At 27.3% G+C, this 16,813-nt stretch overlaps 1 protein-coding gene across 8 annotated transcripts in view; it reads right to left on the bottom strand.

The window, feature by feature from the left end:
* LOC119668164 (homeotic protein female sterile) overlaps positions 1-11,797 on the bottom strand; it is a 48,697-nt gene extending 36,900 nt beyond the window's left edge. Inside the window, exons 1-6 of one of the 8 annotated variants that reach the window (XM_038077594.1) lie at positions 10,956-11,797; positions 8,972-9,232; positions 7,545-8,889; positions 4,941-6,117; positions 4,705-4,875; positions 2,788-2,907 (exon numbers count right to left, since the gene is read on the bottom strand). In XM_038077594.1, the coding sequence (XP_037933522.1) occupies positions 2,788-2,907; positions 4,705-4,875; positions 4,941-6,117; positions 7,545-8,594 (2,518 nt within the window). In that variant the 5' untranslated portion in view covers positions 8,595-8,889; positions 8,972-9,232; positions 10,956-11,797. Of the gene's footprint in view, positions 1-2,787; positions 2,908-4,704; positions 4,876-4,940; positions 6,118-7,544; positions 8,890-8,971; positions 9,233-9,876; positions 10,092-10,155; positions 10,691-10,955 lie in introns of those variants that run through there. The other 7 variants (XM_038077593.1, XM_038077595.1, XM_038077596.1 and 4 more) reach the window with 7 other exon arrangements.
* Between the last annotated feature and the right edge of the window lie 5,016 nt (positions 11,798-16,813).

Raw genomic sequence — 16,813 nt, 5'->3', positions numbered from 1 at the left:
TAAAATAAAATAATAAGAAAAAAAAAAAAATAAAATAAGAAAAAAAAAATAAAATAAGAATAAAATAAGAATAAGAAATAAAATTAAACAAAAAGAAAAAAAATAATAAAATAAGAAATAAAAATAATTGAATCAAAATTATTATATTAGAATTTAAAATTCGAGTAAAGATTATAAAGAGATAATTAATATATTATATTTAAAAATAAAAGAATAAGAATAACGAATAAGTTATGTGACGTTACCATATTTAAACATATTTAAGAAATCTTCAAAAAAATTTTTTATTATTTTTATTACTCTTTTTAACAATATTAATCATACCGCTAACTTCAAATTTGATGCCAGTGATTAAATTTAAGATATTATTCCACTACAATAAAAGTAGTCGGTAGTAATTAAATCTGTTAGTTAGTTAATACACATTCTCCTTTAAGGTGCGACTTGTAAAAATAATAAAATATACATTTTTTGAAATAAAAAAAAATAATCTTTCAATAATCAAAACAAAAGTTAAGAATAAATAAGAAATTCGATTTAAAATTAGAATTTATACTTCAAATTAAAAAAAATTTAATTTAAGTATAAACATAAAATGCACTTAATTTCAAACTCCAATTGCTTAGTATTAATTGAAAAATAAGTAACTTTTACCATGTTTGAATGGCATATGTCACAATTCTTTTCTGTAAGAGTAAATAGAAAATATTATATTATATAGTGTAACACTTACATTATAAATTACCAATAATTGCAACACTAATTGCGTCATTGAGGCATTTTTTCACAAATTGACATTGAACACAATTCACAACCCAAATACGTTGTGAACTACAAAATATCAGAAATGTTAGAAATAATTTTTTTTAACCAATAAATCAATTTTACCTTTCAGAGGAACGTTGTAAGTTTAATGTGCCAGAGCATTTTCTGCATTTTAAGCCCATCTAAAATAGAAAATTATTAATATAAACTCTCTTAAAATTCATACAGGTATGCTCGATAACTTTCTATCTCTCTTATGTTACTTTAAAGAGGGTACCACTAAATACTCTTCGTTAAGGTACAACAGGTACGTATGTTCGCCGAACTAGAATCCGATCATCAATTAGTTCGCCATTCGTTATTCTGTATGCACGGTACATAATGCAAAACTCAGTACCTGGGAAGATTAACAGTTTCAAAACTATTGGACGAAGTGTAATAACCAAAGACATGTTAAGGTATTTATCGATTTATATAAGGTAGACTCAAACAGACTTCTTACCTTTAAAAAGGTAAGCCTTTTAAAAATAAGAATTCCCTACTTTTTTGAAATGAATGTTGAACTCTAAAATTAAGAATATTTTCTATAAAGATCTTAAACTGAACACCACGAACTTATCCGTCTGTTGACCAGACTTGCTATTCCCACTGTTGACTAGACTAAAAGGCCAATGATCCGTTAAAACTATTGAAGTTAACACAATAGACTGTCTGAGTCGCAGTGTATATTATTCTTTACGTTATAATAATAATATAATAATAATAATAATAATAATAATAAAATAATAATAATAATAATGAAATAATAATAATAATAAAATAATAATAATAATAATAAAATAATAATAGAATAATAATAATAATAATGATAATAATAATAAAATAATATAATAATAATAATGTAAAGAATAATAAAATAATAATGATAATAATAATAATAATAATAAAAATAATAATAAATAATAATAATAAAATAATAATAATGAAATAATAATAATAATAATGAAATAATAATAATAATAATATATAATAATAATTAAATAATAAAATAATAATAATAATAATAAAAATTAATAATAATAAATTATAATGATAATAATATAATTAATGATAATAAAAATATAATAATAAATAAATTTTGATATTAATAAAATTTAATATTATTAAAATTATCATAATAATAAAAATTAATAATAATAAATATTAATAATAAAAATTAATAATAATAAAATTAATAACTAAAAATTAATGATAATAAAAATTATATATAAATACATATATAAAATTTTATATTAATAAAAATTAATAATAATAAAAACTATACGTAATTAAAATTTAATATTAAGAAAAATTAATAATAATAAAAATGATTAAAAATAAAAATTATTAATAGCAAAAATTAATAATAATAAAAGTTATAAATATATAAAATTTAATATTAATAAAAATTAATGATAATAAAAATTATACATAAATAAAATTTAATATTAAGAAAAATTAATAATAATAAAAATTAATAATAATAATAAAAATTAATAATAATAAAAATTAATAATATTAAAAATTATAATCAAAATTAATAATAATAAAAATTAATAAGAATGAAAATTATAAATAATAACATTAATAATAATAATAATTAATAATAATAATAATTAATAATAATAATAATTAATAATAATAATAATTAATAATAATAATAATTAATAATAATAATAATAATTAATAATAATAATAATTAATAATAATAATAATTACTAATAATAATAACAAATAATATATTTTTAATAAATTATTTAAATATTTTATATCTGACCTACTTATATTTTAAAGTAATTCGGTGTCTAATTTAAGGTTTTATGAAATTAAAGCACTAATCACATATTCACTTTTAAATTTAATAAATTATAAAATAATCTAATTCTGCTTTTATGGAAACAGTAAATGAATTCAAGATTTTATGGTCAATATCAGTTTTAATTTAAGTGAAGCCAATTTTAGAAATAAATATTTAACTATTACCTTTCTTAGTTGCTTTTTTGTTACTTCCCAACTGTCCAGTAACATCTTGTAAACGTTTTTCCAATTCTTGTTTTTTCTCAGCCATTTGTTCATCTTTTGATTTACCTGATGGTTTTTTATCTAAATTAAAACAAGTTAAGTAAAGCAACTCAAAGTAATTAATCAAAAAACATATTCATTAATACTAAAATTTTGAACGTTATATAAAATTCTTTGATTCTATTTGTATTATATAAATAATATTCGTGCATACTAAAAATTAAATTGTGGCCTTCTAGCTTGCATTAACATGTAATGTTATTAAAAATATATAACTGCATATTTAACTGTATATTAATTTAAATTATGTTTCTGGTATATTGAATTTATATGCAGATTGATTGTGAGAAAAAATTTTATTTAAAAAGCAAGAACTAAAAAATTTTATTAGTTTACTAAATATTGCTTTAGCAAAAACATATGCGTGATTAAAATAACCAATTATTTCTTTAATACAACAAATTAAAAAAGTGACTTATTTTGATTTATACATTAGCTAAAAATTGAATATTACAGTATTAACTTTTACACTGAAATACTGAATAATTGCATTATATTTACATATTTTCAAAATGACTAAAAATAAATAAATATGATATACCATATATAGTAGACATCTAATTTAACGAATGATATTTTTTACAGCACAATAATTAAATCGAAAAATTCATTTTACCAAATTGTTATTATTCATTTCATATTTTTTTTTTTGAAAAATTTTATTTTTTTGTCTCTTGATGGTGTTTATTGATTTTTTATACTTCCTTTTGTTAGATCATTGTTTTGGTGTAACATACATTTTTTTCAAATAATTAAGCGATTCACTTTAATTGTGAAATATTTTAGGTGTCATTTTAACAACACCTAAACACGATACGGCTTTTTAGTGCAGTTATTGATAAATTTATATAAACGAATTTATATGGAATAAACAATAACAGACTTATGTCGTTCGTTAAATCTGACATCCGTTGTAACAAAGTCTACTGTATAAAAAGGATATACGGCTAAAAAGAAAAAAGTTTTATTTCCAACACCAGTAACCAATTTTAATAACTCTACTATTTAATACATTAAGAAGCTAAGAGTAAAGTTTTCTTAAAGAAACCATGAATAGGATTTTAAAATTTTTATAAAAATATGATCGAAATTAGTTCATCCAATTAACACTGTCACTACTATTCTAATTTTGAAAATTATTATTTTTCCTTATTTACTCCATTTAAATTTATTTTCAGTAATTGGATGTTTAATTTTTCGCAGTAAACTTATAATATCAACATTTTTTTATATAATTCTTTCTTATTTTAAATAAAATAAGTTGAATTGAGCTTTTAATATTTGCGCCTGTTTCCTTACATTTTAAGGTAGAAGAAGAATTAAGAAATCATTTACAAGACGTAAAAATACACGCACTGGTTTTTTATTGATAAAATTTTTTTTAAATTTGAAATAAATTTTAGCAATTTTGACAATTTCAAGGATCGACCTCATAAAATTTTCCAGAACTGTTTGAATATATTTAATAAATTATTTTTATGTCAAATTAGTTTTTTAAGGCTATATTTTCCAATATTGTGCGTGTTTTAGTATGTACAATTATATAAACGTGCAATGTAAATATATGCGCAAATAATTAACATTATTAAACGTAAAAGTTTGCTAAAACTGAATAATAAAATTTCTACAGCATTCTGTATATAAAGCTTACAATTGTAAAATAATATTGTATAAATATTTTAAGAGTTGCGAAAAAAAAATTAATTATGTTCAAGTTTGAGACGGAATAAATATTATCTTCCATATTATGAATGAAACGTAATTTGAACTTTATTTCTGTTGTAGTAGTAGTAGTGCGTGCCATTGGGATAAACTTACAGTAAGGCTTACGAGTTTTTTTGCGTAGGCATGATGCTACATAACTTTCCAACTCTCGTAACGTCGACGGTTTCAATGTTTCGAAATCTATTTCAATTTCATCTGGATTAGAGTCCCGCAGCGATGGTTCACGATTTTGGATAATATGGACCACTCTTCCGAGTTTATCACCTAAAGTTCATTAATATATGTAACATTTTTTTGCTGCAAATAACAAGACGGAAAAAAAATGTCACCTGGCAATTTATTTATATCTAAGGACAGTTGACGTTTTTCATCATATGACATTGGTTTAGCTGTGTCTTCCTCTTCAGAGTCAAAATTCATTACTTGGCTAGGTTTCTTCTTATTCGGACCACGCGCTACTCCACTAGCAGTAGCAGCAATTACACTAGTGCTCGCATTCCCTTTCGCTCGTTTATTACCTATAGTTGCACTTCCTGCTCCTGATGCCGCAACTGATGCTCCACTAGCTTTTGGGCCACGTGGCCCCTTAACTTTAGCACTTTTATTCACTACTGCACTCACAACTGTTCCTGTTACACTTGCCATTGGAGTCCCTTTGTTTGCAACATTTAACTGACCTATTGCTATTGCTGTTGTTAGATCATGACTATGCAAATTTCCCAACGTGGCGACGCCGGCGCCGCCTGTGCCTAAATTATTCCCTCCTTGGGTAATTCCACCACCACTAAGAACACCGCTTGCACCGACCTTTTTCTTTTCCTTTAATTTTTTTTTTGCCTTCTTCTTGTTGGATGCTTCTTCCATCAATTTACGCATTTCTTCTTGTAAATCCAACAGTTTAGTTTCAAGCATTTTCAACTTGGCATTTCGTTCCTCGTCTGAATTTGATTCATTTTCCGTATCTGAAGACTCATCGGAAGAAGAATCAGACGCTTCATGTTTTATACTTGTAAGAGCATTGTGTGCTGCAGCCGCTGCTGCAGCATGTGCATTTGCAACAGGTTCATCGGGAATATTTGCATAACGCATTTCAAAAACATCCTGCAGCTTGCGACCCATGGCAACTACATCATGATCTGGTGGATTATATTTATAACAATTAGTAAAAATTAATCGCACATCAGCAGCAAATTCTGGAGCACTTTTATATTCACGATTGTCCATTTTGTGTTTGACAGTTCCTAAATCCATTGGCTTTTTTATAATATCATGGTAATCGTGTAAAGCTAACAGTTCTGCATCTACAGGTTTATAAAATGGCCATGCATATCCAGAATGTTTTTTAGAAAATAGTTCCTTAAGAATTTCATTGCATGACTTAAGTGCATCTGAAAGTTTTTCTTTTGATTTAGGAGCTCCAGGAACAGCAGCTGTGCCACCAGCACCAGGAACACCGGGAACTCCAAGTGGTGACATTGGATAAGCAGATCCTTGGAATGTTAAATCCTAGAAGATAGAAATTAATAAAGCTTTAAATTTTAATAAAACGAGCCGTAGTGTGAGCGGGTAATTCAAGTAACTTGAATAAACAGAGTTAGGCGATTTAAGTGTTACCAACTACACACAGGTATATCTATCAAACTCGTATTGCCAACTATGTGAAATTCATACGAATGACAACTGTTTATATTGTTTACAATTAACCGCAAGCATTTGCGTCTAAGTTTTATATAACAAAAGTTATTCGAAATGGAATTTAAACGTAATAGTGTCATTACACTATATTTGTGGAAAATCACAACCAGCTGTTGTTCAGGAGCTTAAACACCTTAAAGTGAACACAATATTTGTTGGTTCCGCAATAAATCATTATAATGGTACAGGCAGTGTTTCCAAACGCTATTGTCGTGGACAAAAAACAAACCACAACACAACATCACCTGAAATGATACGTAAAGTGAAAATTCGACTTGAATAAAATCCATGTTGTAGCGGTTATCAAATGGCCAAAGAACTGAAAATATCCCAACAAAGCAACCGACGCATATTTCAAAATGTTCTCAAGGGTAAGCCTTACAAGTTCCACAAGATCTTATACCAAAGCAACAAAATGTTAAACTCGAAAAATCAAAGGACGTGGCAAATTTCTCAACATTATGAGAAGAAAACTTTCTCCATTAAGCAGTTCATAAAGTTTCAAAATGATTGTGCTTTATTCACTGAACGCACTGATAAAAATTTGAGGCTATGAATGACCACCCGAAGTAATTTTCAATCTCAAGTAATGGTACGTGAAGCTATAAACGCCAATGAACGCACTCCAATCGTTTTTTTCAAACCTGGTATGAAAGTCAATGCGACTTATCGGAAAATTGTTTTGGCACTGGTCTTGGTCTCATAAATCTCATGTGAACCAAGAATGGTTAAAAAATCATATTCCACAGCTCATTTTATACACGCAATGGCGAAAACGTTTGAATTCGCCAGATTCAAATTCGATGGACTATTCCATCTGTGCCATTTTAGAGAGCAACGTGAGGATTAAGAAAATATACCAGTATGAGTGCGTTGAAGAAAATCATTTTTCAGAAATGAGCCAGAAGATCATATTCCTGCGGCATGCAACTCATTCTTTGACCGTTTGAAGGCCATGGTAAAGCCAAAAATTAGCCATATCAAGCTAGAACGGGTTCTGAATCTTGATTATTTCCACAAATATTTGTAATTTGAATCAATAAAAAAAATAATTTCACATTAAAAAGATATGGTTACTTGAATAGGTAACACTTCAATCGAGTAACCCCATATAAAAGGCTTTTGCTTTTGTTCGTATTTACAATACACAATATTATTATATTAATTCTAATAACACATATTTTATCATAATACCACGCTACACAAAACGTGATAACGCCTAACTTTTTATATATTACCTGTCGACTGGACTCACGCCTCGTGGCTATCTTTGCAGTTTTCGAATCTATTTGAGCGTATGGAGACTCAAATGCGTTTGCTGTTGGAGTTGTTGTATCTGCCTTTCTTTTCACACCTTTCTTCATTTTTGCTGGTTGCTGGGGAGGTATGACAGTCTCTACACTTGCGGTACTATTGACATGGTACGCAGATACCCCAGAAGATGAATGCCCAGTAACACTTCCATCCAATAACGAAGAGTTAATAGGTGTTCCAGCAGTTAAAGGAGTAGACCCAAGAGCTCCAGGTAAAATGCCTGAATTGGCGGGCATCAAACTGCCACTAGGTGCTGTTATAGTAGAACCTGATACAGCAGTTGTGGTTGTATTAGTACTTCCAGGAACTGTTTGTGGCGGTACTGTACCAATAGGAGGAATGGCAGGAGTGGTACTTTGTGTATTGCCAGATGATGAAACTGTACCACCAAGTGCTGATAATGGTCGGGCATTAACTTGCCGAGGCGTTGATACTGCCACAGTTGTACCATGAATGCCAACGTGTGGATTACCCACAGTTGCAGCTTTTGTAGGTACTCGCACCTTTTTTTTACCTCCTTTCGGAATTACTGGTTCTAGTTCTATTTCTTCTTTTGGCATTGCCTCAATTTTTTGTAAAAATACTTTTTCTAATGTTTGAGCCATTACAACAACATCCTCACCTGGTTTATTGTAAACATAACAATTTGTAAACATTGTATTAAAATCTTGAATTGCTTCCTTAGCAGTCCAATAATAATTATTTTCTAAGCGTTTTTTAACTGTACCCAGGTCCATTGGTTGTTTAATAATCTTATGATAATCAGGCAAATTTAGTTTTTTTGCATCAACAGGCTGTTGAAAAGGCCACGAAAAATGATGTTTCCAAACAGCTTTCATTACTGTTTTTATTATATACTGTAATTGATTGGTATTACGACCTGGTCTGTCTGGTGCTGGTACAGTTGGTGGTTGAACTATGCCGTTAACAGGCTCAACATAAGGTTCACTACGTGGCGGTGGTTCTTGCGACATTTTTGTAGTTACAATTATTCGTATATTTAATTGAAATTAACAAATGTATATGATTTAAACTGATATATCAGTTATATTTTGAATAAATATTTCTGTGATTAGTTATTCTTCCTCCCAAAAAGTTTAATCGACTGTCACGCAGTTTTCCGTCCTTTATTTTATTGTTTAAAAGCGTTTTTGTAGTCTGCAGTTATGATAGAGTATCAATTTACAGCTAGGTGTATACATTGCTCCTACTTGATTTAGTGCAATGTTAATAAATTTCATTGATGTCTGCATTTTATGTCAATTTAAACTGTAATAATTAATGTATTACAAATAAATGTATTAGTTTAATGTAATTATGTATGGACATATGTATTTGTTCTGTTTCATACCATGTTTTGAAGTATTAAATGTAAACGCAGACCAACTGGCAGCAAAAAAATAAACAAGTAAGATTTAAACGTACATTAAAACTAAAACACTTTTGATACTATATATGAGTACATACAAAGTAATTTTTCTTATTATTTGATTAACAATTTCCTTTTTTATAATTATATATTAATTTCAAAGTGCGACTTATATTATTTGCAATATTTTATTAGTTTTCGGAATACATCAGTGTCCTCCAGAAACATGTCAAGTGACTAACACTGAAAAATAAGTATATAAAAAATATTGTTTATATTAAATTATATAAATAATTCCATTTTTTAGACTACCAACTTAATTATAATGGGCATAAAATAAAATAATTAAAAGTACATGCAATATTAATATGTTAAATTAAAACACAAATCAAAACATTTCTAATTTACGATTAGAGTGAATTAATATTCTTAACAATTACAGTACGGTAAATCTATTATCCGAATTTGTTAGAGATTTGTTTACAAAAATTCTACCTGTTACAATGTACAATCATAATATTGCTAGTATGAACTGCAGTAATTTATATTAAAATGATTGTATATTATACATGCATATTCGTCAAAATTTCTAGGTCAAAATGGCGTTAAATGTTGCCAGATACAGAAATGATTTGCAAATTTCAAATAGTAGCAAAGAATCGTTATTCATTACTTGATGAAAGTAATGAACGAAATAACTTGCAGGATGCAGTATTTGCGACAAATTTTTTTATTTAGTTCACATATTTGCTACGATTAGCATTAGTACTTATAAGATACGATGCAAATGTTTTGCTTTAACTCAACTGTATATTGAGCACTACTTTATACATGTATAAACTGAAAGAAATGCGTTCACTTGATTAATAAAAAAAAACAGTACGTACGTAAGCAGTACAATGGAATTATAATTGCAATATGTTATGTAAAAATTGGAGTTTATGCTTTCTTTTAGTATATTCGTATTACATATAGCAACTAAATTTTTGTCATAACGGGCAAAATACCAATATTGAATTATTGTGTATATCAGTGTTATGGTTTATATTGGCAGACAATTCCGTAGCCTTTTGTTACCCACCAGCAACTGAAAACGGTTCTTAGCAAACGAAGATATATTTCTATACTTTAAATTCTTTATTGCAGTAAAACATAAAATTCTTTACCTTAGTTTGCTGTTGAGTTTTTAATTAATTTCAATACACAAAATAAAAGTGATTTACAGTATTATAAGCTTTATTCTTGCTTCGCCCCATATATCTGTTTTTCTTTACTGCACATTAAATGACGCCTTGTATGCATAGAAATAGTATGGAAATAAACTACTCAATTTTTACTTATATCAAACACACGCACACGGATATCACTTTTGCACCAATAGAAATCATTGACAGCAGTACAGTAGAGTTAACTTCGGTTGCGTTCGGCTTTTATACAGCGGAGCACTAACGCCATACTCGTAGAAATCAAGGCAACTAACGACAAAGTCACAGGGAGAAGATAAATTATTTTACATTTAATATTATTTGTAATTATTGCAATTGTGCAAATTTTAAAAACAAATTCAAGGTTGTAATATTTATAAACAAAACGGTAATTTTTATGAATTACCCAATACTTCTTTTAAAGAAATTTTAACTTCCACAAGACAAAACTAGCGACGGACGTGATAAAAGATGAGCAATTCAAACATCAGTAAAGGCAAAGATAGAAAACGTCTGAATATAGTCATCCCTTTTTCGAATACATACAATGCTATCATCTACGATTCAGAAATATGGCGGACACATACCAATTTTGTCCAATAGTGCATGTGTTAGAAAAAGAAAATATTTTGGCAAATGTCACGCTAAATACGAAATTACCAATGATGCCATATTTTTTGAATTATGTATTCATAACCTGTCCGTGCGAAGCAAAAAAATTATACATAATTTTTATATTTAACTAATTTAGTAATACTTACAGCAAAAAAAGTTATCTGAAGAAAATTTTGACAAGAAATTTTCAAGATTATAATACTAACTTGTAGTAATTTTGTGCAGTAACAATTATGTACGTAATATATTTGCAAATATATCCAAATGTTGCTTTATTGTTGCACTGATAACAGAAAGATATCAAAGCAAAGATTGGATTTGTTATATATATCAAGCAAAAGAATTTAAATCGTAGAAATTCATGGTAACAAAATCAGATTTGACTTTAATATTGTACATTAAATTCATTCAAGTCACAAAAGCTTATTTTTAGTTAATTTAGTTATATATGCGTTACGTTCATGCAGTTAAAAATGCGTAAAGGACACATTACAAAAATAATTTGTAGTCCGTTCAATTATGATAGTACACACATTCACTCACACTTGTAACAAAACGAAATTTCTAATTTCTTTTGCACATAACGCTTTGTTCGACGAAATCGTTATGCTCGAGCGGCTTTCTTGTTGAAAAAGATATTTTCTCTGTATTTTTTTTAATCTTTTAATACTTAAATCACTTTTTCATTGTATTTTTACCATATTAGAATCTTGAAAACAGTTTTTATCACGCAATTTTGAAATTATGTATTCACGACGGGACGAGACGCATTGCTTTTTAACAAGGAGTAAAATAAAATTTTCGAAATTAACTAAAACCCATATATGAGCGAAAGAGAATCATGTTATAGATACTTTGGACAAAAGAGCGGTTAGCGTCTTGCCTTAGGTAGAAAAGGAAAGATTATTTGTTACTTAGTCGAGTGCCATAATCTACATTGCACAAAATGGCAGTCAATGAAAAAAACTTGCAAATTGTATTTAATATCTATTCAAAATGCTTTGCAAAATATTACACACGGGTTAAAGGTGGAAAAACGATTTATGTACATATACTGTTTTAATGTATAATATATGAATAGAAAATTGTGACAGTTTAGTCGAATTTATCTTCAGTTTCTAAAAAGTATACACAATAAAACATGCTGCGATATTTAATGTCCGCCAATGTAGTACATTAAGCCCACATTACACATCAAAAATTTTTGTCAACAATTTTTTGAACACGCATCAACAAAATGTGCGTGAAGATAGCGTCGACGATAAGTCCAAAATGGAATTAGAACATTTTTCGCCGCATGAAAAATGCGGTACAGTTTAATTAAGAAAAAATTTATTATATTATTAAATTTAATGCAGCAAAAGGCATTACTAAGTAGAAAATTGAATTAATTTACTATCTACATTTAACTTTTATGTGTAAATGATGTAATTTGTATGAAAAATGAAAAATAAAATCAGCCCCAAAAGATGGGGTCACTAATTTATTAATAACTTTTAAACTAGAGGTACCATTTTTTTCTTTTATAGCTCATTCGAAAGGGGATAAAATTACCTTTCATATAATTTGTATAGGTTGTTCGATTAACTTAGGAGCAGTGCTGCGATGAAGATAGAGATGTCATTTTCAAACATTATTTAATTAAAACTTTGTTACTTAACCAAAAATTATGAACTAACAAGCATATAACAATAAAAAATATGTTTGTTTTTCTAAATATATTCGCTTTTTCCATAATATAGAAAAAATTTTCTTCAAAATAAGGAAAATAAAATTTTGTAAAAATAGGTCACTTTACGAAATTAATTATATCTTTAAAAGCAGAGGTACCATTTTTCTGCAAATTAGCTTAATCGAAAGAGGATACTTCAAGCTTTCATTTCATATAATAATATTTATACATTGGTCAATTAACTTAAGAGTAATCGAGTGCTAAAGTTCAGAAACTAATTTTCTTTGAAAAAAAACATTTATTTTACAGAAACCATATACCAGAAGTCTGAGAAATGTTTGTACAGAATAAACTTTGAATATAATACACTAATTATTACAATTATTTAAAAAAAATAGAATATTCACATATTAATTATAATTAATTTAAATGTGCGCTTACTTATTATGCACAACGGTTGAAATTGCATTGATAAGTGTGGGATATTAAATGTCGAAATAGTTAGCGTCGAATTTTTATTAAACTTGCTACTTCTAAGATATTATATAAATAAAAAGCTAGAAATTTTTTTAAGACGATTGATATATAATATTATATATCTTACTTGATCAACAAATTAGGTATAATTAACTTAAAAATGTACTAATTTTAGCCTGCACTATCGATACGTTTGTAAAAAATATTGCAATCAGCTGATTGCATTCCTGCGTAGAAACTGTAAACAAAGTAAATCAAAGTAGAAAAATTTTAAATATATCTTGGAATTAATAAAAAAGCTATATATAAAACTCTTCAGAAAAATGATATAATCTTATTCAATAAACCCAATGCAAACAAAAGAAAATTCTTATCAGAAAAGCAGAAAAATTTGTTTTAATAATTTAATAATATGAATTTTTAAGAATGTATAATTATATTATAGGATATATTAATGTACCATAAGTATAATGAAATAAGTCCACCTTATGATACATTACGCTGTAGAAGCGTATATTAGAGAAAACGTGATTATTTTTTATTTTATTTATTTATTTTATAACAGTAGCGGAGTTCAATAACAGTTTGACTTTTAGTTTCATGTTTCTGGAAAAAAGATGCAGTAGTTGATTTAATGATAAAGCGTAAAAGATTGTTTTTTTATTGTTTGAAATTTTTATTATATAAATACAATTGTTTTCATATATAAACGAAAGTTTGTTTATTAAAAAATGCATATATGGTACCTCTAGTTTAAAAGTTATTAATAAATTAGTGATCCCATCTTTTGTGGCTGATTTTTATTTTTCATTTTTCATACAAATTACATCATTTACACATAAAAGTTGAATGTAGATAGTAAATTAATTCAATTTTCTACTTAATAATTTCTTTTGCTGCATTAAATTTAATAAAATAATAAATTTGTCCTTAATTAAGGTATACTGCATTTTTCATGCGGCGAAAAATGTTCCAACTCCATTTTGGACATATCGTCGACGCTATCTTCACGCACATCAAATATACTACAAAATAAATTATGCGTACATATAAACGATGTTGACGCTTGCATTATTTAAAATGAATGAAATATGCATGCCGACAAAAATCTGATTGTATACGAAAAAACCGAGAAAATAAATAATCACGAGCTTCAAATAAAATTTAAAATATTAACATTGTATGAAATGCCGGCATGCGTATATGTAGATATTATTACGACACCAAATATGAATAGAATTAGATATACTGTAATTTTGGTATGTGTAATTATATGGTGTATAAAGTTAAAGAACGCATTAAATAAGTTATTGTTAAATCACATGCTTAAATTTTTAATAAATTTTAAATACTTTTTAGAAATTTTTTATAATCTATTCTACATCATTAAATTAAATTTCGATTATAATTCAATTATATATGATTTATTTATTTAAAATAAATATATATAATATAATATATGATGCATCCATATGGAGAGCCAGAGTACTTCTTACTCAAAAGTACAAAAATGGGGATCGAAATTTCCGGTTAATATGTAAAACTTGATTGTGGATTAAATTTTTTGAGAAACTAATTCTGTTTTTGTATTTTTAGGAGATAGCGGTTATCCCCTCTTGCCGTTTTTAATGACACCTGTTCGAGGAAATAATTTGTCGACAGAACATAATAATTATAATGTGCAACGTCGAAAGGCAAGAAATTGCATTGAGCGTTGTTTCGGATTATTAAAAAGAAGTATTCGTTGCCTTAGCAACCAAAAAAATTTTAATGTATGGTCCTGAAAATGCGGGCAAAATTGTTAATTCATGTTTGGTGCTACATAACTTCATTATTAAACACAATATAATGAACGAAGTTAATGATGTTGATTTCGCAGAAAACACGGAAGAAGAAATAAATAAAGATAATGACTTTGAAGCACAAGAACACGTCTCTGAAGCGTTTATAGCAAGAGGGGAATATTAATTGGGTTTTATTTAAATAAGTTTTAATATTATTAAAATATGTATTTATTTATATTGTTATTATTTTAATATTATTTTATTAAAAATAAATTGTTATTATGACCAATATCGAATACTTTTTTATTAATACTGGGCTTAGATCATTAATTTAACACATAAATATTACACTTATAAATTTGTGTTAAATATTTAATTGTATTTTAGTTTTTATAAAAACTTATTTGTATTACAAATATTTCGATCTACTTCGTAGACCATCTTCAGTGTCCAATATGGAAGCGAAATCCTAAAAATAAACAATTATTTTATTAGTGCAAATTTCCACATCATCCCTGAGGTATTGCACATAATGCGTTAACCAAATTATTTTATATGGCTGGTTCCCCAGTAGGCCTATCCACCATAAAAAACTTACATTAGCCTTATTCTATTTATTAAAACTGTTAAGCGCATTCGCTAATAGTTTTATATCATCTGTATGCTCTTTAGTAGCCTGCACGCGTTCGTCCGCAATCTCCTTCTCTTGCTTGAGCTTTCTTTCCTCCAGCTCAAATTGACGTTCCTCAAGCTTCAGCTTTTTCTCCTCCAATTTGATGAACTTTTGGTTGGTCTGTCCTAACGAGGAATTTCGATTTCGTCACTTAGCTGGACGATTAGCTCTTAAAGGCACACAACCCTCGTCGATGACACCAGCAGATGGACCTGAACCGATTGGTAGTTCCTTTCCATCCTCAAGGTACTAAAATTAAACATTTATTAAATTAATAATTAAAAATTTTATAAAAAAAATAAAAGCGATAATAAGTCATTCGCCTCTAATACGTACCTCTAAGTCATCAAAACATGAAATATCACTTTCAACATGCATTGCTGGCTCGCACACATCTTCTATGCCTTGCACCGCTACTGGATGCATTACTGAAATAACCCGTTCATCCAGATCGGTTAAATCCCTTATGCCAACGGACGCATTTCCGGTCAGCCCCATTGCATGTTTATACTCTTGGAGTTTTCTCTTGCTTTTGGATCTAAAATTAGACAATGGAGTTTTTTTATTTACAATTTTTCAATATAGTTTTTTTAAGAAATTTGCACACTTCAATTTTAAAATTAAATACGACGATGTCATTTTACATGTTTGTATGTATAATTCTTTTACATATAAATAGTATTAATTGTTAACATATCTTATTTTCATATTTAACTACTTACTTCATTTTCACCCATGCGTTCTTCCAACCATTGACATCTTTAACTGCTCCACCAACGGCATTTAATATAATAGCTAGAGAGCCTTACTGTTCGTGAAGACTTCGCGCACCATGATCCGACACAAATCTGTCATGAGTGAAATCTTTATGCTCTTCCATATGCTGGACCAGCGTTTGTTTCTGCTCCTTGCTTATTCGTTTTGACTTTAAGTCCACGAATTCCATCATAAATATCTGAAAATAAAATAATAAATAAAATATATTAAATAATATATGTATAAATAGATAAATAATTATTTTTTTTTTTTCACTGTTTCATGTGCAATTCATTTATTTTTGGTGTAATTACAAAATATGAAAAATAAAATACATTTGTTTATATTTGCTGAATACCAAACACACTCTCACTATATTACTGCCACAAAATTTTTGTAATATTAATAATTATTTTTTTTACATTTTAACTTTAAGTGCAAGTTTATTTCTATCACAATATATTAATTAATAAATATATATGAATATAATACTAAATACGTACAAAATAATTGCTCAATTTGTTTAAAAAATAATATTTTCACTTTTAGCGACAGTAAAAACCTAACCAAAAACAATCAAATTAGGAGATATTTTAGTCGTTTTTAACGAAATTTAGCGATTGCCAATTTAGCAGAATACGA

The sequence above is a fragment of the Teleopsis dalmanni genome, chromosome 1, assembly GCF_002237135.1.
Source record: "Teleopsis dalmanni isolate 2A chromosome 1, ASM223713v2, whole genome shotgun sequence".
NCBI lineage: Eukaryota > Metazoa > Arthropoda > Insecta > Diptera > Diopsidae > Teleopsis > Teleopsis dalmanni.
The sequence above is the reverse complement of the archived record's forward strand: the minus strand, read 5'-3'. Positions and strand labels throughout refer to the sequence as shown.